This window comes from Molossus molossus, unplaced genomic scaffold (genome assembly GCF_014108415.1).
Source record: "Molossus molossus isolate mMolMol1 unplaced genomic scaffold, mMolMol1.p scaffold_m16_p_15, whole genome shotgun sequence".
NCBI lineage: Eukaryota > Metazoa > Chordata > Mammalia > Chiroptera > Molossidae > Molossus > Molossus molossus.
In genome coordinates this window covers 523086-544667 of record NW_023425350.1, presented here as the reverse complement: position 1 = coordinate 544667, position 21582 = coordinate 523086, and the positions used below count along the sequence as shown (strand labels likewise).

The 21582-nt window shown below is 61.4% G+C and overlaps 1 protein-coding gene across 1 annotated transcript in view; it reads left to right on the top strand.

The window, feature by feature from the left end:
- MYT1L (myelin transcription factor 1 like) overlaps positions 1–21582 on the top strand; it is a 149619-nt gene that overhangs the window by 122000 nt on the left and 6037 nt on the right. The window contains exons 17-21 of the mRNA XM_036262841.1: positions 6412–6474; positions 10603–10686; positions 11804–12025; positions 16209–16300; positions 20689–20792. Coding sequence (XP_036118734.1) covers positions 6412–6474; positions 10603–10686; positions 11804–12025; positions 16209–16300; positions 20689–20792 — 565 coding nt within the window. The remainder of the gene's footprint in view (positions 1–6411; positions 6475–10602; positions 10687–11803; positions 12026–16208; positions 16301–20688; positions 20793–21582) is intronic.

The following is a 21582-nucleotide window of genomic DNA, read 5'->3' as shown; positions in this document are numbered from 1 at the left end:
AGAGCGGGAAGGGAGGGAGAAGACAGAGCGGCCCGCAGCGTGGGAGTTGGAGAGTCCTGGGCCGCGCGGGCGCAGGCGGAGCCCTGTCGCCTGAGAGAGTGGGAGCTGCGAGGCGGAGCAGTGCTCCAGACTCTGCAGGCGGCACCTGGGAGCATGGACAGGAGACAGACAAGGCGGACGTGGAGGCAGCAGCAGGCTTCCGCTGACGGGAGATGCCCGTCCGTCCTGTGGTAGCTTTAGAGACCAGCCTGCTCTTGATTAACTTAGGAGGAGCTGTAAACCATCCGCAGACAGAGAAGTGGCTGATGTCGCTGAGCCCCGTGGCCTCCACAGCCTGTGGTCACGAGCCAGGTGGCCCCAGGCAGGCTTGCTGGGCGGACAGCGTTGCAGCTCCCAAGAGCAGAGCAGGGCTGTGCCCTTCGAGCTTGGAGCGGGGCCACGTGGTGGGGGCCACAGGCTGGTTGATGGCCCAGCTCTGCCCAAGTGCAGTCCAGTTGGTTCCTGGTGTTGAGACATTGGCTTCGTCAGCCACCTGTCTGCAGAGAGCTCCCCCTCCCACCCCAGTCAGCAAACTTCCACAAGGAAGGGCTCACCGTTCCCTGTTTGACGGCCTGCCAGCAGGACCCCTGGCCTGGTCACAGATGCTTTCTTGTGCTCGGGGCAGAGAGCACTCGTGCACCCTCCTTCTCACGGCTAGGTCCTGTCCCGGCCCCCCAGCACCCCTGCCTGCACGCACACAGGTGCTTAGCAGCTGCTTCTCACTGCAGGTGTCACTAATGCCCTAGGGCTCAGCCTAAGCCGCTCAAGGTGAGTCCCTCCCCTGGTCCCAAGCCCCGGGTGTGGGGTCTTGCATGCCAAACTGGGAGGCTGCCCACGCTCCAGCCGTGGGGAACACCCGCAGGCCCCGCGTGAGGACAGGAGGTCAGAGGGGGGTTCTGTTGCCTGAGTCCGCTGCACCAGTCACCTTTTGTATTTTTCTTTGCATGGGTCCTCGAGTCCACGCCCCATTGTGACCGCGGCCCCAGCCCTGGCTTAGCCGCCGCTGCTGCTGGACTCGCATGCGCTCCGGCAGCAGTTTCCCAAGGACACGCCCTGGTAAATGAGGGACTTCAGCATGTGTAGGTACGTGTGGCCCCACCGCACAGGAGCCTCTCCTGATGCACCCAGCGCCGGTTGGGCGGCAGTTGTGTGGCGACCAAGGGCCGAGTTAGGCTCCCTCCTGACAGCGAGGCAGCACGGCCCACATGGGTGACTTGGGGACCACGGCTGTAGGCTGCATGGTCGGAAGAATAGGAAGCCACACGGAGCATGGACAGTACTGTGCTGCTCAAGGGTCCTGGGCCGTGTGGACCTGGGAGCAGCCCAGACTCAGCCTCCGCTCGCAGCCCTGGTCACCCAGCCTGACACAAGCAAGGGCAGCATCCGCCCTCCGGGCACCCTGGGGCCCAGTGGAGGGGAAGGCAGAGGTGGTTCACAGGGTGCATGCAGAGGTGACCCAGTGCTGATGGTAGCCTCTAAGTCAGAATGTATACGGACTGGCTCACACCCTGCTTAGCAGGGGTCTGAACGGTGTGCGACGCCCTCCAGCGGCCTTTGCACTGTGCCCTGGTGAGCAGTCACGGCTGCTGGAACCGAGAGAGCCCTCCACCTGCCAGCTGGCCCTTGTCCACCTGCCGTGACCACACAGCCCATCCCTGGAACCACAACTCCGAGTTTTATCTGCACAATGACACTTCCACTTTTAGTAACCTGAGGCCTAACCTATTCCAGATGTCCCCTGAATCGCCAAGATACATTTTTTTAATGGTTTTACTTTTAAAATTCTTGTTCAAGCATGTGTTTGTTTTCATGTAATTTTAAAAGAAAGTGCTTAGAGCCAAAAGAGAAAGGTGGTTTGTGTCTACCTGTTGACATAACCAGAAAGCAGGTCTTCACCAAGTTCCACCAGGAGCAGGGGTTGGCGCCACATGCTGAGATCCGTAGGCTTTCCGAGTCGTGGGGAGTCACAGCCTCACAGGTGACAGCCCATCCTCGCCGGAGGCTCAAGGACGGCAGGAGGTGGGAGAAGCTCGGAGCACACACTGGTGGGTTTGGAGACGGAGAGAGTGTGGAACGCCTCTCAGACGGAAACAGTCCCGAGATCTCGACCGTCCTTGAGAGTTGGGCCATGTGTTTAAGAAACGGCAGAAGTGACCTGGTTTCTCTCTGTTTGGGGGGAAATTGCAGAAGTGTCGCATAAACATCAGTATATGTTATTGTTCCATTTTACCTTTCAGTTCTCTGTGTTCATTGTTTCCTTAGATATGCGGCAAACTCTGAATAAAGAGATCTGTTTCTGGAGTTACATCTCTTTAGACAAGAAAAAGTTTTGAATTGAACTTTTTGTACAAATGGGGCAAAGGGTTTATGTGTGTGGCCTGAATCATTCTAATTCGCTGATGGATTTGCTACTGCAGACCAGGCTCAATGTGATGCTTTGATGATTTCTTTGAAAATTGAGGGCGTTGAGGAAAACTCTGTTTCTTCACAGTTTGTGTCTTACTCGCTCAGCTCCCTTGCTAGGGTGCCGTGAAAGAAGGGAACGAAAGCCTATCGGAGTTCCCTGTGGGTCCCCATAGCTGGGCGCGCACCCTCTGACGGCTTAGCGTCTCCAATATCTGGCGACGGTTTTGTTTGTTTCAGTGACTGTGCTCAGAGTCAGGGCAGGTTATGAGTCGACCTCGGAGGGTCGGCTCAGCGGTCCACTGGGCTGCGAGGACGGGTCCAGTCGCAACTCCAATGTGAGGGCAGAATCCCAGCCTTTGTGTGCAGACTGCACACGTAGCTCCACGTCCCAGACACCTCACTTCCTCACGTTCTCACCGTCAGCCCTGAGCTGCAGGGGCTGGTCCATTCTGGAGGAGGTCCACGGAGGTTCTCGTGAACCAGCAGTGCAGGCGACTTCAGTGAGCAGGCGCGACTCTGCATCGCTGCCACCCTGCGTCGAGGCTGCGGTTTGCAGATGGAGAGCACGGTCGTCTCGTGCTGTCGCCAGCTTTGTAGGCCCCCCTGATTGTGTAGCTCAGTGCAGAGGTGGCAGGCTCTTTTCGATGGTGAGTGCATCTTACGACCCCGTGCAGGGCTGATCAGAGAGGATCCCGTGTGGTCCACGTAGAGCCTGTGTGCTGATGGCAAATAGTGAAGAGCCCAGAGCAGGAGGCGTCTGGGAGGCGGGGGGTCTCTGAGGTCTCAGATCTGCCGAAGCAGCGCAGACCCTGTTCCTTTCTGCCTGAGAAAGACAGGCTCACAAGTCAGAAACCCGAGTTTGTGAGTGGTCTTGATTCTTTTTTTTAATTTGGTCTGGATACTGCAAAATGTAAACACATTTAAAACTATTAATTATGATTTTTCCGTCACCATTCTTAAATGCCTACACAAGACCAGTTTTTCCAGCCAGATAATTACAGAGGGTACCCCACATTATTTTCTCTCTGTTTTACTTACATCCCAGGGCAAAGGCAAGATCGCATACAAGGCAAGGGTCACGCATGTTTTTGTCTTGAATGTGTCCCTGAGGGCCCAGGACAGGTGCTAAGATAACCCATCTGCTTTCTCAGCCGCTTTACCCAGAGGCCCTTTCGAGTGGAAGAGAGAAGACACATGAAGCAAGTGTTTTAGCTGACACACCCTTACATCCCAAACCGTAGAGGCTGAAAATAGACCCAATGCCCTTGTGCTGATGCCCCGGCAGTGAGGAGAAGCTGAGGGGCGGGGCCCTTCCTGTGGCCTCCTGAGCTCAGAGCTCAGAGCCTGAGCCTGCTGCTCAGGGAGTTTCCATAGAAACCCAGTGCCTCCCCTGTGCCATTTCAAACCCAAGCTGTGCAGTGCATGCTGCCACGGTCAGATTCTGTCTCCGGGGGTTCTGGCCGCCCCACATCGCCCCCTTCCTGGAGAGATGTGCTCTAGCTGGGGAGATACAGCAGAAACTGCTCGTGGGCTTCACGGTGGCCCGTTACCGGGGGCCCCGGAGCTGGCTCCGCCTGAGAAGCAGAGACCCCTTCTGTTAGAAGAATGATCACTTCCTCATTCACTGACTTCAGAAAGTTGTACTTTGCAGGCTGAGATTTCTTAGCTGGGAAATCCGCCTGGAACTCCCCGAAGCCTTGAAGCCTTGAAGCCTCGAACAGCCAGCCACACAGCGGACAGGCAGGGCTGCTAGGGGCAGGGGCTGGGAGAGGCCCCGCCGCAGTGTGTGGCCCAGAGCACCCCCGGAACTCCACGAGGCGTGTCAGGGACACTGGCCAGCGCAGGAGGAGAGGGACCCGCCGAGTCCCGGGTGACGCCAGCACCTCCTCCCGTCCCCCGCACTTAGGGCAGGCTGGGGTCAGCCCAGGAGAGGGGGCGAACCACAGCCCAGCTCGCGTTTCCCCAGGCCATCCGCCTACCTGAAACCCTGGAGATGCAGCGAACCTCAGAGGGAAGCGAGGCCCTTTCTAAGAATGTCTTTCCCCCAGCACCTCAAAAGCCTGTACATGAGCCACACTGGTGTCTTGTTTTCATGGTGATGGAGGACATTCTCCTGTGTCTTTCCTCACTCAGGATGCATTTGTAAAGGGCTCAGTCTCAGACTGCTTCAGAAAACTCGCTCATAATCAGCAAAGTCGGACTTTCCCGCGTGTGATCTTGGTTGTGATACCTCACCTGAAACTTAAACTCCTGCCCCCATCAGAAAGTGGAAAAGTTCATACTCATCTTAAAATGAATGGATTTTAAATAAATTTGCACAAAGTGTTTAAATTAGGAAGAGTTTAAGGACTTTTTTATTTTTTATTCTTATTTTTGGTGAAAGGCCAAGTATGTATCATTGGTCGGGGGAACATTCCTGTCTCTGGATACAGTTTCAAGATGGAAAGTTGCAGGAAGGTGACCCTCTGTCAGAAGGATCTCACTGTTTCAGGCTCCTCCACGAGAGGGTCTGGGTGTCTCCACATGAGGTGTGATCAGGAAATCAGCTGTTTAACTCATTTCAGTCATTACGTGGAAAATAATTACTTAGCGCCTGACAGAATAGTCTTGTGGTCAAACAGCTGTCTCGTTAGCGGAAGCCAGGTCGGCCATCCGGCTTCTGGCTGTCTTGATACATGGAGTCTGGCTCCTGCCGTGAGATCCCGGCTCCCCCTGTGCACACAGCAGCCTCGTTGGCCCCGTTCACCCATTCCTCTTGATGCTCCCTAGCAAAGCCCCAGAGTAAGCTTTAACCTTTAACATGATCTGGCGACTCTCAGTTCCCATACCCCAAGACCTAGAATCATGTTACCTCTCTTGGGGTACATCCAGGCGTCCAAATATGCTGTTCACACAGTTGGACACAGTCCAGGCTCAACCGTGAGGACGTCGGTCTGGGAGCTGGTGTCTGCTGGCCTGGCCTCCACGCCCAGCATCCAGGGAGACGCCCTGAGTGGAAAGCACAGTGGACTCTCTTAGAAGCAGTTTGCATCTATTAGGTACTTAAAATGTTCATTTTGTCCTCGGGGTTCACATTTCTGGCTGGTGCAGAAGCAACTGGAATGACTTGGAGTGAAGATGTCCTTGTAGGACCATCTGCGTGTCCTTGAGAGGGTGTATTTAGGAAGGTGTTTGAAGGGGGATCGTTGAAAACTGTTCTCAACAGCGTTCTCCCCCCGAGCAGTGCGTGTGGTAGTTAAGAGCTGGAGAGCATTGGCCAGGAAGGTGTGGCAGAGGCAGCCCAGGTGTGGGGGAGCTGGTCTGAGTGTCACAGCTGCCTTGGCCCAGTTGACCAAGAGAGGCATCTACTCTACTCGAGTCAGTAAAACACTAATGAGGACTTTAAGGTAAACTGAACCTACCTGATGGTCTGAAAGCGTGATCTAGCCCCATGGTCTGGTCCAGTTGCCTCCACCCTGGGACCTGGGTTGACCAGGTAGGCAGGGGTGTGGAGGGTCAGTGTCCTGGGCCGTGGTCGTGCTGCGTGCGAGCTGAGACCACCGTGCACGTCTGCTCACAGGAAAGCTTGCTTTGTGCGCGGCCGGTGTGATGGCCGGCTCTGCAGTGCGCGGGTGCAGCCGACTCCAGGACATGGAGGGGCGGGGCACGGGACACGCGGAGAGGGGATGCAGTGAGCAGCCCGTGCCCAGGGTGCCTTAGAGATGCGGGTCCAAGGTTGTCACTGGGAGTCATGACCCTGGGCAGTGTCACTGTGCTGGAAAGAAGACGTGGCCCCAGGTTGGTGTCTGTGGTGGTGGGTGCACCCACGTCCACGCCAGCCACGAGACTGCAGCTGCATATCTAGTTCTCACGTAGGGAACGTAAGCATTAAAGGGAGCTCGCTGTCTGGAGAAACAAGAAAGTTAATGTGTTCAGGGGATTTTCTTTCTTTCAAGTAAATTGCCCAATCTGTGTTTTTAATTGTAGGTGCCCCACTCCTGGCTGTGATGGCTCTGGGCACATTACGGGCAACTACGCTTCCCATCGAAGGTATGTGGCTGTCCTCCTGTGGAAACCGTCCTTTCTCCCGCCCTCCTGCCCCGGAACATTGCTGACAGCCTTGGCATGCGCCAGCCCACTGGTGAATGGGCACACAGGGCAGCGCTGCACCTGCCGGCCGCTGGGACAGCACGCTGTCCCAAGCCAGGCGCCAGCCCTCGGGCTGGCTTCTCCCTGCAGCGGGCCCACCCGCCCGCTGCCGCAGTTCTGGAGTCAGCCGGCGGCACCTGTCCTGACCAGAAAGAGAAGGCCCTGGAGGAGCATGGATCCCCGAGGACAGTCACTGAGAGGCAGGCCCCCAGCACCTTAGCTTTTCAGCCTAGAGCCCAGGCCGCACGGTTCCCGAGAGCAGGGCCGTGGGGGCACAGCCACCGAGAGGCCGTCCCTCCACGTCCACAGCGGACAGCTTCGTCCTCCTGGGACGACAGACAGAAATGCCGGCTACACCAGCTGGCTGTCGGCCCACGTGGCAGCCACGTCCGTCTGTGCCAGGCCTGTCCTGGGACGGGTCGAAGAGCCCTGGGGGGCAGTGTCTGCACAGGCTGGGTCTGGCTCTGTGCCAGTGCAGGGATTTCTTCCCATGTTCCGTGAGGAATATGTCGGTGCCAGGTGAGGACAGGACGCTTCAGGACGAAGGCCCACCCAGCCTGGGACCAGGGCCGCCGCCAACAGATGGCTGGGCGACGGGAGCTGCCAGCCAGCCTCTCCCCACAGCCTAGACTAGGACGGCCGCGCACAGCAGCCGAGCCTCTGCGTCAAGTGCCCACTCCCCACAGAAGAGAGAGGGCGTTAGGACACGACAGCACTGTCAGCTGCCCATCCAGCCCACCAGAGGAGGGGGTCAGCGGGTCAGAGGTTACACCCTGTGGCCCCGAATGACCTCACTCTCACAGCAGTGGTCAGAGCAGGGGATGCTCGCTGACTGGCTGGAGGGTTTGTTCACGAGATCCTCCTGCAAGTCCCACCCCAGCTGCTGGGAGCTGTCTGAGGCGCACAGGCCTATGAAAGGCACCAAGCAGGCCTCCAGCAAGGACTGAGCCTCGGACTCTGGGACCCTTGGCACTCACTTGAAGACCGTGTCTCGCTCCCCAGACCAGGGCTCCGCCTGGCGCTGCAGGCATCTCGGTTGGATCATTCTTTGCTGCAGGGCATTGAGCAGATGCCGCTCCTGACAGCTGGAGACGTCGCCCAGTGCTCCTGGGCCACCACTGTTGGCCAGGGGTCAGGATGGGTCTGTCGCGTTGAGCAGTTGGCCGGTTCTGCTCGGCCACTGTGTTCTGAGGGGAGGGCGAGGGCTGCCCAGGCAGAGCCCAGGTCTGGGCAAACACAGGAAAACGAGACCTGAAACTCCACTAAAATATAAAAAGTCAAGCACATTCCATGCGCCCTTGATTTTAATTTGTCTTAGACACATCCCAGTCAGGCCAGAACTTCGGCATGTGATGGCAGCTCAGCTGGACGGGCACCTGCCGTCCCCCGTCCGCGTGTGTTCCTGCTGAGCAGTGCTGTTGGCATCCTGTGCACCACTCGCGCTTTTCCGACCCTTCCTGCACGTGGGTCTGAACGTGTCGGTGCTGCAGGCAGGCAGGTGTCGCCGGGCTGACCCAGGGGTGTGGCGGGACGGGGTGTGGAGTCGTATGCGGCCTCATGGGGTCAGCGTCAGAGGCACGCGACCGCGGTGTCTCCTGGGGTCCTTTCCCTGAGCACAGTGTGAGTGGAACACTCGCCCTCGGCGGACGGACCTGTAGCTGGGCACAGGCAAAGGACAGACGCCATCACACCACCTGGGCCTGTCGGACCCTGACGGCCGGGAGTCCAAGCACAGTGGCTCCATTCAGGGTTGGCCTCCGCTGCCCACTCCCCGGACATGGACTGCAAAGGACACTGGGCTCACGGCGCTCCAGCTGGTGCTGACGGCGCCACACACAGAGCACACAGCCTGGCTCCCCGTCCTCCAGGCACCATCCTGGGCCTGGTTCCAGAGCCACAGGCACCACATCCTCTGCGCTGGAGGAAGCAGGTTGCGGCGAGACTGCGTGGTGGCACTAGACATCACGTGGTTACTCAAGCCTGAGCGGCCCTGCCGGGGGCCCCTCTGATGTCCAGCGCCCTGGCCCGTCCTGGATGGGATCCAACCCGTGTGCTTTTGTTTTGGTTGTAACAGTGCTGTGGTTTTTCCGTCTCTGCATCATCTCTGAAACCTTCCTAAGTTCACGTTCATCAATATTTACTGACTGAGATGATGCTCTGTCAGAAACGCCCCCCTGATCAGACTTCACCCTCCGCTGCGCCCTTGTTTACTGAGAAGACCAGCACGGCCATCAGAAATCTCACATCATCACCACGCGGCACCTTGTTTTCTTGTCTTCAAACAAAAACAGATCCCTTTCTCCAGCTTTCCTTCAAAGAGCCGTCTCCAGGCAGCTCACACTCTCCGCCCCCTCCCCGATGGCCTCGGCACAGGACCAGGCCCGTGAGTCGGCTGTCCCTGTTCCAGCAGCACAGGCCGGAGCCCGTGGTGGCCCTGGTGCAGGGCCACGTGAATCCGACTCCCACAGGGTGGCTTCTCTTCTGCCCTCGGGTTCCGGCTGCAGCGACCGGCCGGATCTCCCCTGCTCCGAGGCCCCAAGGCACACTTCCCGCAGCACAGTCTGCGGGCGCTGGCCTGCTGTCCGCCCGCTCTTTCCAGGAGCTGGGCCTGGACCCCACCCCGAGAAAGCGAGGTTCGGGAAGGGCTGTCGGTGTTCCCAAACACACGACTGCAGATGGAGACACGGATCATGATGAGCCCTGCGTTGGCAAGGCCGCCTGTGGGGACATGGGCAGGAGCCCTGCAGTGGGGAGGCGGGGTGGCGCTTGGCACAGAGGACACTGTGAGAGATGGAGGCACTGGGAGCACACTCCAGAGTTAGGGCGACATCCAGGAGGCTCGGAGCAGGTGCTGAGCCATGGCGGGTCAGGACAGGCAGCCCGCGCACAGCTCCAGGACGCTGAGCAGGGGCAGGAAGGGCTGCGGCCTCCGCTTCCCAGTGAGTGGGACAGGAGCCCCCAGACGGACCGGCTGCAAGTCACTGGAGGAGATCCCTGTGGTCTCTGCAGGCTGGCGGGGTGGGGTGAGGGCAGAGTCTTCTTCACGTCTGCTGTTTGGACCCACTGACGTTTCGGGGAGGGAAAACAAACTCACACTGTTCAGGAAGGAAGAGCAGCCCCCGATGCCAACAACCAGCTCTTCCCAGGAGCCCTGAGCGGCGCCCAAGCCAGCGCTCCGCCGCGCCCCCTTCCGAGGGCACACCGCTGCCTCCCCACTCCCGAGGGCGCACTGCTGCCTCCCCACTGCCGAGGGCACACCACTGCCTCCCCACTCCTGAGGGCACACCACTGCCTCCCCACTCCCGAGGGCGCACCACAGGCCTCCCCACTCCTGAGGGCGCACCGCTGCCTCCCCCCTTCCGAGGGCCCTGCAGTCTCTGCCTCGCTCAAAGCGAAGTGACGTCGTGGGTTAGGTTTGGACCCTGAAGAGGAATCACAAACACAGGCAGAGGCTGGTAGTCAAGGGTCTGGATCCCTGAGCACTGGCTCCGCCCACTGGACCCCCGGGCTTGGAAGCAGCCTGCCCTGAGTCCAGGCAGGGCAGCTGAGGTCTGCAGCACCCCTGTGTCCCTGCTGAGCGCCGCCTGCCCGCCTGGAAATGGCCCAGAGGGTCCGCACTGTGGTCCCACAGGGCAGCTCCTGCGGGGGGCAGTGAGCAGTGGGTTTTCATTTACACGTTTTAAGCAGAAAACGAGTTTCAAAACGTTGGTCAGTGCTTAGCTCTGTTTCCTGGGTTCTGGTGCTCAGCTGGTGGTCGGGAAAGTGGAAGTCAGTGAGCTGTGAGTCAGAGCCAGCAGCCTGAGCGCCCCTGAGAGCAGGCCCAGGCGGGGGCCTGGAGCTGGGGCGACGCCCGGCCAGCACTGAGAGGGGTGCTTCCAGAGCACGTCGGGCTGCCCTGGGGGGACCTCCAGTTTTGTTTTCATGCTGGGAAGTGGGGCTCTGGAGAGAGTCCAGTGGGAGCCATGGTCGGTGCGGGCGGGGACCTGAGGGCAGTGTGGGAGGTCGGCTGAGCTCCTGTTTGCTCTTCAGTCTCTCAGGTTGCCCGAGAGCCAAGAAGAGCGGCATCAGGATAGCACAGAGCAAGGAGGACAAAGAAGACCAGGAACCCATCAGGTGAGCTGGGGCTGCGGGCCTGGCCTGCCACGCTGAGGGGACGCCATGGGCGTCGCGGGAGCCGTGCTTTGCCATGTCAGCTGCACAGTCAGATCATTCAAACCAGACCCAAGTCGCGTGGTCCAAGTTCTGAATGAGGAGTCCGCAAACACCCACCAGTCTGATGTTCGGGGTGATAAGACACCAGGCACTTCCTCGCCCCCTGGCCACAGATTGCACTTTAGTCACGGGAAAGGCAGGCCTGTGCTGGCTCCAGCCCACGAACCTCTCAGCTGTTCTCTCTCAGGCAGGACCTGGGCTCCTGACCTGTGGGGCCTCAGACTCCCCTTCGCCCTGAACCAACGCCCAGGGAGCCTGGGTCTCAAAAATCCGTACGACGGACCTGATGCTGTCTCCCTGAAATGTTCATCTCAATGTCTATGCAGAAAACTTTCTATTAAGACAAAAATTCTTTAAAATGAAAGTTATTAAAATGTATCAAATTAAATAGGTAATGCCAAGTCCTTAGCAGGTAACTTTACTTAGAAGAAAATGCAGGCAAACCCGCCAGCCGGGCAGGTGAGGAGCCTGCAGGGCCCGGTCTGCGTCTGGAGGTGCCCGCGGCCCAGCTGCAGCCTGGGTGCGGTTCAGGAGCAGGGAGGGCCTGGGCGCCAGCCGCAGTTTTTCCATTTATTCCCCAGAACGCCCCCACGGCGAGTTTCCTGCTGATGCCACTCCAGGGCTCTCTATCCTGCTCCCCTGCTGAAATCCTGCCTGGCTTCAGGGGTGCTTTATGGCGTCCGGAGAACGTGGCCCAGTAAACAGATGTTCTCTAGCTCCTGGGGAAACACTGGTTAATGAAATAGCCTTTTTGAAAATAACCCTGCGATGTCTTCTTGGCTTGACGTGTGTGCACCCTAAATGCAGTGGTTCTGCAGAAAGCCGTGTCTTCCAGTGAGGGTGAAGTGCTCCATCGTCCCACTAGGTGGTGCCCTTCGGTTAATTATTTTTCCTTCTTTTTCTTTTGCCCAAGTAGAGTGTGATTTTTCTCTCTGCGTCAGGTTCCTGGAGGAGGTTGTGGAGGCCGCCGGGGATGTGACCGCAGGCAATAAAGTGTGTGTCTCCTGTCTGCCCTCAGGTGCCCCGTCCCTGGGTGTGACGGCCAGGGCCACATCACTGGGAAGTACGCCTCCCACCGCAGTGCCTCCGGCTGCCCCTTGGCGGCCAAGAGGCAAAAGGACGGGTACCTCAATGGCTCCCAGTTCTCCTGGAAGTCGGTCAAGACGGAGGGCATGTCCTGCCCCACACCTGGGTGTGACGGTTCCGGGCACGTCAGCGGCAGCTTCCTGACGCACCGCAGGTGAGTGCCCCTGGCCAGGCAGGGTGCTGGGAGCACCTCAGTGTCTCTTGGGTGACCCCGAGGCTGAGAGGAAGAAGGGACTGATGGCCCTTGCATAGCGCCTGGTGTCCCAGCTCGCAAGTCAGGGCAGCGCATCCTGCCTTGCACGCCCCGCGCGAGTGGCAGGCTGTGGCTTTGGGCACACGAGCATTGTAGACTAGTTAGTCATCGGGCCCCAGGCCTCGTGCGGAAGGCCTGGGCCGAAGACAGCAGGGCATGTCCAGGAGAGCCAGCCAGCCCCATCCATGTCCATTCGCTTGTGTCCGGGCGATACAAGTCAGATGGTCTTAGGAGAGGCCTGTCTGCTGTCGAGTGGCCGAGGCTCACTGTAGAGGGATCGCCGGTCTGGGCAAACCGGAGGCCGATGACCAGGGGGCTTCACGTCTCAGCTTCATGGAAACCAGGCTGGGAGGCCAGGAGGCCGAGAGGAGGCAGCAAGGCTCTGTGCTGCCCTGGGCCAACTCGGACAGGCCGACTCCCAGGCCCCAAGGCCCAGCTTTCCTCCCAGAGGGCCTGCGGCACTGCCCGGGTTCTCCCGGAGCCCTCCTCTGGGGCTGGGCCTGGGCCGTTCCAGAACCACTCAGCCTCCAGGGCCGGCTGAGTCTCGGTTTCCCCTCCCCGTGGCACGGCCACGGAGCCAGCTCAGGGTGAACGCTGGTGTCCACAGTGATGGTCACACACAGGAAGTGAACAGAGATCCTGTGGGGAAATGGGGGGCATCTGCACTGGGCACCAGAACTGGTGGAGAACCACTGCTGTGCAGTTCCCTGAGCTGTCCTGCATCACCACAGACGTGGCCTCAGACCGCACACATGTTCTCTCCCCGACGTGGGCTCCAGGGAGGGTCCTCCTCGCTTCTCCCGGCTTCTGCTGGGGCGGCCATCCCGGGACTTGCTCAGTGTCTGCCCATCATCACGTGGCCTGTTCTCCTGTCTGTGCCCACGTTTCCTTCTTGCAAGGACTGGTCACTGGCAGGGCCCAGCCTGGCCCACTGAGCTGCATCTTCACTTGGCCACATCTGCAAAGGCCGCTTCCGGACACGGTCCAGTCATAGGCCCTGGCGTGAGGGCGTCTGTGGTCCTGCTGTGGGCACAGCCAGTGACGACTGGCCCTGAGTGGAGCTCGACCTTCACGAGAGGCGAGCAGAGAGGACAGTTGCTAGGAGGAGGCGCGGTGGTCAGAGCTAGAGGGCAGCATCGTGTCCACGCCCCACGGGACTGGCCGTGCTCCTCACCATGGGACTGGACCCCTTATCTTGCAGCTCCAACAGCTGACATTTGAGCGTCCACTTCGGGGTGTCCTTTTGTCCCCGATGAAGAGCAGCTCTCTGTGGACACCCTTCCTTCCCTGCACGGGACCGCGGCCTCTGCACACAGGCCGGTCCCCGGGCCTCCCTTGCCCTGAGCATCTCATCCCTGAGGGGAAGAGAAGAGAGCAAATGGAAAAGCGGGTGGAGGGGGCAGCGGGTGTCAAGGAAGCCGTTTGCACCTGGGGTGTCCTGGGGCCGAGTCACACACAGGACTCTGCAGGGACCTGGTCTCCAGCCACTGCCTGGCTGGGCGCAGCTTCTGAGCCACACCCCCAAGTGGCTCTCAGATACCTCCTTTCCTCCGGGGGGCAGTCACACACACCCCTGAAAATGTTTGCTTATTAGCTATTTTCAGCTGTGATGTTCTGAAGGACGTCCCTTTGGGGCCAACATCCTGATAAAAGTCCAGCCCTGTTGCCTCCTTCTGAAGCTTCCCATGGCGCTGGCTGGACCCTCCCTGGAACCCTCCCTGGAATTCCTGGTGCTGGCGCCACTGCAGATGTCTGGGGCCCAGGGAGGGCGGTGGCGGCAGGGTTAACTGTTTGCAGCCCAGAACAGAGGGACCCAGAATCGAGATTCTGTGCCTTTCCAAGTCCACACTCAGAGCAACGCCCTAGACGTTTCCGTAAGGGCCTCTGGTCTCCAGGTCAGGACTCTCCCTGGAACTCTACCCTGGGGTCCACACCCCGCCGCAGCATACGGACTTTCCCCGAGCTGCCACCAGATGGCGCTGCGCCTGCTCACGGGACTCCCCAGCCGGCCTGCTCCCCCTGATCCGGATTCCAGGGCAGGGAGGCCGCCTGGGTCCGAGGGGCTGCTTTCTCTCCCGACCCCCTTCACGGCTGTAGCTGAAGTCTCTCGTGCCGGGCGTGACACCACCGCTGTCTGTCACCCAGCTGGCGTTTCATTATCGAGAACTAAGAGAAGCCACAGACACGTCGCATCAGTTCTGAGCCTCAGCATGGGTCTGGGGGTCTGTGTGCCCCGCCTCCGGGGGAACCGCCTGAGCCTGCCTGCTGCACACCCCCTGAGGCCTGGGCGCCAGTCTCACTGTCCGCCCCTTCGGCCTCGGGCAGGGGGCTGGGCGGGAGGCACCTGGTGAGCCTGCATCCACGGCGTGTCTCCGAGGACAGGCGGCCGGGCCCCAGCAGTCAGTTGAGTGGACCACAGAGCCGGCTGAGGACGAAGACCAGCTGGGGACCCCGCGCCCTGGGAGGAGGGCTGCTGACGGGGTCGTGGCCAGGGGCCCCGCGGGTGCAGGCACACTGGCCCTGTTCTGTGGCAGCTTCGGGGAGAAGAGTTGGGAGGTCAGCTGGGGGAGCAGGGAGCAAACGCAGACCCGTGCTCACTGTGCGCCCGCCAGGCTGCAGTGTGGCCCGTGGGACCGTCGAGGGCACGAGGGCAGTGGAGCGGGCTCCACAGGGGGGCCCGGGCTGGGAGGGCCCCCAGGACACAGCTCAGGCCTCCGGACACTGCTCTGCGGAGCCGCGTTCCCTAGCAGGGTGGCACGGCAGAGATGTGCCGGGGCCCAGCCGGGGAGAGTCCCCGGACTCTGGCGACAGTGAGAAGGGGTGGTACAGTCTGAGGAGCAACACACCTCAGGGAACACGCGTGAGGCCAGTCACTGGATGGACAGTGCTGAGCAAGGGGCAGGCCTTGGGTGCTGGTGCAGAGACCCCTCAGGAGACAGCTGTTCCTGGGCCCCCAGTGCCTTCCTGTCCCCACCCACAGTCTGTCCAGGTCCCATCGCTCTCTGCTCCCGGCGTTCTCTGTGGGGGTGGCTGGGGAGGGAGAGGACTGGGGCTAGCGATGGCCCTCTGGTCGAAGGCCCATGGTCCCTGCCCCTGAACATCTGGAGGCCCATCAGCAGTGTTCTGGGAAGAGCAGCGGACACGGTGACCGCTGATCTCACGACGGGCGGCCGCAGGACACAGACCCACCACCACACATGTGGCCCCGAAGACAGCGCAGGAGCTGGTGTGACCGTGGACAGCGAGACCCTGCCGTCCCTCAGACCGCTGTCAGTGTGAGCCGCCCCGACCCAGGAGGTGCCTCCGGAAACGCGCCCGCAGAGGGCCAGGTGGCCTCGCCGTGTCAGGGGCGCCACTGGGTGGACATCGTGCTGACCTCTCGCTTGTGTCCCAGCTGGTGGGTGCTGCGGGCCCCGCTGTGCTGTGGACGGGGCACGTGGCCCTGGGGTAAGACACGTGAGTGCCACTTGGGACTTGAACGTGCGCGAGCAGCACCGTGCGGTGTCCGTCCACTGAGAGCGCAGAGCGTCCACGTGGAGCTCGTGCTGCTGCAGCGGAGGGCGCGGCGCAGGGGCCGGGCCGGCCTGGGGGCTGAGCCCGTGCAAAGTGAGCAGGAAACGGGAGGAGCCGCCTCCGAGCGAGGGAGCCGGCCAGCGCAGACCTTCACGCGGTGATGCTGCGCCCACTCCGAGCTTCCCAGGAGATGAGGACGTCTCCAAAGTGACCGGTGGAGGGCTGAGCGGTCGGTGACCCAGGTCTGCCTGAGCGGCGCTGAGTCTGGGCGGGGAGTTCATCCCCTGCTTCTCACTCTTGAGCTTGAATTCGGGCTTGAACTCAGCGCGGGTGTAGGTTGGACACTCTCCATAATCAGGAAGACATGTGACAGCCCAGCAGCCCTGGAGGGCGGACGTGACCACGCGTCCTCCCACCGCTCCCCAGACCCCAGGCTGCACGGCACCCTGGCTGGTGCCCACATGCCCCCGAGTCCACATGCAGCCCGAGGACATGACTTGGTGCCTGGCCTGGCATCTGACCGTGTCTGCCCCGAGGCCCATGACTAACCCATTTCATGTCTCGTCTCCAGCTTGTCGGGCTGCCCACGGGCCACGTCGGCAATGAAGAAGGCGAAGCTGTCCGGGGAGCAGATGCTGACCATCCGGCAGCGCGCCAGCAACGGTAACCCAGCCCCCACACGCCCCCAACCCCACTGCCATCCGCAAGACACCCCCCCCGCACCCACACACCCCAGCCCTACCCCAAGCTCAGGACTGGCCTCAGCCACAGCCTGTCACCCGAGGCAGCTCTCCCCAGAGCACCCCTTCGCCTCTCGCCGGGGTCGTGGGGTCCCGCACCAGGCTTCCAGCAGTTTCTCCCAGAATTCACCCTTGTGCCTCTGCCCCCATCCCGGCCTCCTCCGAGGAGCAGAGCGGAGGCCCCTGGCCTGTCCCCAATTCCGCCTGCAAAGCGCGTTTCTTCCTGAGTGCATTGGGGTGTGGGGGGACGTGCCAGCCCTCAGTCATCTTGCGGATTCCCGATCTGTGAACTCGCCACTTGCTAGAAATGGTCTGTAAACCCCGAAGGCGTGCGCTGGCCGCCTACGCCACGCAGACCAGTGCAGGCCGAGAAGTCCGTCTCGTCAAGGCTCGTCCCGCTGAGGGAGGGCCAGGGGCCTCCGCCTTCTGGCTCCAGCTCCTCTGGCCCACAAGGGTCCTTGTCCGGTCTGCTCAGTGCTCTGCCTTTGAAGGTCTGTGTTCTTCTTGGTGGTTCCTCTGTTTAAAAGGCCCCGAGCGCAGCGCTGAGGGCTCTGCAGGGCTCTTCCGCGCGCAAGGCTGCGCTGGCCCCTCGAGGACGGTGCGTGGGCCGCGCTGTCCCGCTGCCAGGTGCTGCTGGCCGCACCCCCGTGCTCGTGAATCAGCCGCACGTGAACCCAGGGGTTCGAGCCAGAAGCACACACATCAGCTCATGTGCTGGGCAGTGGGTGTGAAGGTGACCCTGGCCCTCAGGGACACACCCGGCACCCACGCTTGGAGCCATGACTACGGACAGAGCCCCGCGTGCGAGCTGCAGGCGGCCCGCACACCGGTGGCCTCTGAGAGCAGAGCAGGGTCCTTGCCAGCCCTCAGAGGGTCTCGGGAGGATGGCCTGGGCAGAGCAGGGTCCCTGGAGACCCGCAGCTCTGCTCTGGGCATCGACCTGCCCGTCTTGTGCTCTCGGGGGATGGGGCCCACAGGTCCTGCTCCATAACATGCAGCCTCTCCTTTACTGGGAGACAGCCAAGATCACGGTGTCCATGTCCTGAGGGCTTGGGTCCATGGAGCCCAGCACCCCCGCTCCTGTTGTTGTAATGTCAGCGAGATGACCAGAGACGCACAGCCAGATTGTGGAGGAGTGCTTTATTCTCACCAGCGGGCTGCGGGGCACAGTCTCCCCTCAGATCAGCAGCCACGATTCTTGCTTGTCTGATTTTAACGACAGAAACCCCATCCTCTTTTTTCCTTTCTCCCTCCGAGGACCGGTACAATAGTGCGCCCACGTGACAGCAGTGACAGAAATTAGCATTATTCCCCGGGCTCACGAGCACCTGCAGATGCTCCCAGCACGTGGGCAACTATAATCTCAGGCAAAATTTCTTTACTTCTGGGGGTAAGTGACCTATTGTTGGGAAAATGTCGAGGAAGGTCCATTGATGATGAAAATGGAGTCTAATCGCCTCAGCCTCGGGCCAGGTCAGGGTCAGCACAGCGGGTGCTGGCGAGGGGGCTCCTAGACAGGGCGACACCTTCCGGCCTCAGGCCCTGCTCCGCTGCCCTGCCGCCCAGTGGCCAGCACGAGGAAGCCGTCTTGAGACCGTGCTCAGTGCCTGGGAGAAAACACACAAATCCTTTCCAGAATATGTAGCATTACGTTTCACCCCCAACAACCACTGCGTGACAGCAAACATCCGCAGGCAGACTGACCAGCGCGGGGGGGCTTGGACGTGGTGAAGGAAGCAGCAGTCAGTGGAGGACGGGCAGGAGAGCGGGACCCGTCCCGGAGGCACCGCTCGCTGGTCAGGCCTGCAGGGCTGAGAGCGGGACGCAGCGCGCCAGGAGCCCCAGCCGCAGACCGCTAGCCGTGTGCCAGGCACCGGCACTCCGAGTCCTCTGGCCGGAAGAACCGCCGCTGCCTGGACAAGTGCAGACAAGCGGCAGCCGTGACTGGGCGCAGGAGCCCGGCCCAGACCTCACCTCCTGGGCGCCCTGCACCCGCACCCAGCGCCACTCTGGCCAGCGGGGGGCGCCCCGCTGGGCCCCGTCACCCGTTTCTCAGCGTCTGAACAGAGTCTGCATGAAGCTGTTTCTCCCTGCTCTCGGTTCTAGTACACACGTGTCCACAGTGCGACCCTGGGAGCCCAGGTCACCTGGAGAAGCCGCAGTGGGAGGTCCGACCCAGGCCCTCCCAGCCCAAGTCTGGCTGGAGCTGGGCCGTTGGTCTTGTCCTCACCTGTCGAAGCACCTTTGGTGCAAAGACCAGAGACGTGTCCCACTCCCACAGACGCTGCCTCAGGGGAAGGCTACGGTGCAGGCCACCGGGACGGGCTCCGCCGCTCTCTGGGCTGTGGGGCAGGAGCGCTGCCCTTCTGGGGCTCAGCTGTGCCTCCACCTCCCAAGCCTGAGGAGCTGGTGTGCATGAGCCCAGCTGCATCGGGGGACAGCTTCTCTCTCCTCTCGTGAGTGCGGAGCACAAAGCCTCCCCAAGCCATGCGCCTTCACAGTAACGAATGTGTCCAAAAGCTCCCTCTGTCTGTCCTTCCATCAAGAACGATCCAAAACCCAACACCTGAAGGACTCACTCTGGGGGTCCCCCGAGAATGGTTCCTCCAAGGAGCCACAGCGAGCTGTGGTCCCGGCTCGGAGAAGACCCACCGTCACAGCACAAGGCATCAGGCTGTCGAGGTCGCCTCGGGCTCGCTCTCCAGACTCCTGAGCGCTCGGGCTGCTGCACTGCACAGGGACCTCAGGCCAGCCCCTCTGGTGGTGACAGCACCTTCAGGCACTGTACACAGGAAGGGCCACGCGCCAACGTCCTTGACCTGAGGCCCGTCTCGGCTTCTGCTGCACTGCACAGGGACCTCAGGCCAGCCCCTCTGATGGTGACAGGCACCTTCAGGCACTGTACACAGGAAGGGCCACGCGCCAACGTCCTTATCCTGAGGCCCGTCTCGGCTTCTGCGGCAGGAGCAGCCCCAAGGCCACTCCAGTCAGGGCCTCCCCTCGGCCAGCCCAGGTCCTGGCGTTGACAGATTTCCATAAAAGTCCCCGCAGACATAGAGAAGAGGGACAGGATGAGGGCCACACCCGAGAAAGGGTGAACGCCCCGCCAGCGGTATGTTTATTACACCGTGAATTGCACTTGGGGTGCACCTGATGGAGAGGGAGATTGTTGCCCACGTTCTTCTGGGCCCTTCCGGTCGCTGCGGGACACACCATAAGGACTGAGGACAGAAGTGTCACTTCGGGGCCATGGACCCACAGCTTCCTGTGGACGCCCCGCCCCCGTCCCCTGGGTGGGCAGAGAGAGGAGGGAGACCCCACGGTGCTGAAGATCAGCTTGTCCGGAAAGTCGGCAGTAACCCCAAGGCTGATCCGTGGGCAGAAGAGGCCGTTGGCAGGAACCCAGAGTGGACACGGACACGGCTCTGCCCCTTCAGCGGCCGTGAGCAGGAGCGCACCCCAATCTGTGGTGCTTCAGGTGTCCTGGGCCTGCCTCTCAGCTGGACTCACCCTCTGTCAGGGAGGAGGGTGGGGTCTCCCCCGCTGCCCTCAGCCCAGCTCCTCGGTTCCTTGGTCTGCGGAGGAGCCTCCTAACCGCGGTCCCCAGGAATGGGCGTCATCCGCGGGCAGGAGTGCAGGCCTCACGGCCCTGATCTCCCCCGGCACCCTCAGCCCCCGGGGACCGGATGCCCCATCTAGAAAGGACCGGGGTCTTTCTGACCCTGGCTCTCCGTGACCCTGGCCAGGTCACAGAGCCAGGCACCCAGCCCCACCCCCAGCCCCCAGTCCCACCCGACCCCACCCTAGCCGCGCCCCTCCTGCCCCACCCCCACTCCAGCACCCCCCCCAGGCAGGCGCTTCACAACCTGGCAAGTCTGCCAGCCGACCAGTGTTTTCTGTCACTCAGAACGAGATGGTCATTGTATTGTCAAAGGTCAAATATAAGGCGAGCTCTTCTGTGACCTCCGACCTGAAGTTCGTCAGCATCGCGGTCTCTCTGCCCTTAGCAGGCGCCCAGTCCGGTTGGGGCCTTGTGTGCGGGGCAGAGGGTGGGAGGGCGGCAGCACCAGGCACGTCGCGCCCAGGCGAGTGCAGGGCCAGCCTTGGGCGGTCACCCTCGGTGCAGGGCTCTGTGCCCCGCTGACTTTCTGGTTTCAGCTGCCGCAACTGTAAGGGCAGCGGGCTGGACACGCAAATGTGACTTTTTACACGTTTTTACTCATTTTTACACTTTTTTACTCGTTTACACGAGAGAACAGAACTCGCGCAGCCCCAGACCCTGCTCTAACCCTGTCCCCTTGGCTGCGGCAGGGATCGAGAACGACGAGGAGATCAAGCAGCTGGACGAGGAGATCAAGGAGCTCAACGAGTCCAACTCGCAGATGGAGGCCGACATGATCAAGCTCAGGACTCAGGTAGCCGTCTGGCCTGGCGCCGCCCGCCTGCACTGGGCACAGGTGCAGGCCCAGGACCCGCCTCCGGGAAGGGCCCTCCCTCTGCGCCGCCCATTTTCCCACCCGGCCCCATCAGGTCTCCAGCTGCGGTTTCTGGGGCTGTGTTGTGGGAGCCAGTGGCCCTGGGCTCTCTGGTGTGGAGTTGGCACCCACAAGTGGCCGCTCCCGGAGGCACCGGCCCCCGCGGTGCCCAGCTGCGTCCTTCCCTGCCAGGCTGTGTGGGGCTCGCTTGCTACCCAGGGCCTCAGCAGGACGTCTGCTCCCTGGGCTGGGAGGCTGTCATGTGTTCAGGCCGCAGGCCCAGATGTGGTCTGCGCAGACGCCAGAGCTGTGCAGCGGACAGTAGCAGGGCGGGCAGGCGGGCACAGGCCCCTTGAGCAGCTGCACAGCACCCGAGGGCAGGCTGTGCTCGGGTGTCCCACTCAGCGGCCCTTGGGGGGGTGTTGTGAGACTCCCATCACACCGCAGCATCTCAGCCCTGGAGAGGTGACTCCCTCAGCTGAGCCCCAGCAACGGCACAGCGCGCAGGGCTGCCTGTGTGCAAGGCCCCCTCCGCCCTCTGGGAGCTGCCCAGGGCCGGTGCCAGTGTGGGCTCCGCAGTGGGTCGCACTGAGGCAGAGTGACCTGGCACTGGCATCGAAGGTAAGGCAGGGTTCTGTCCTGTTGGGCCCCTTCCCCCCGTGGACCTGGCCCCCCTCCAGGGCCCCTGCACCACCGATCGTGTTGATGGGTTCTCAGGAGAGGCCAAGAC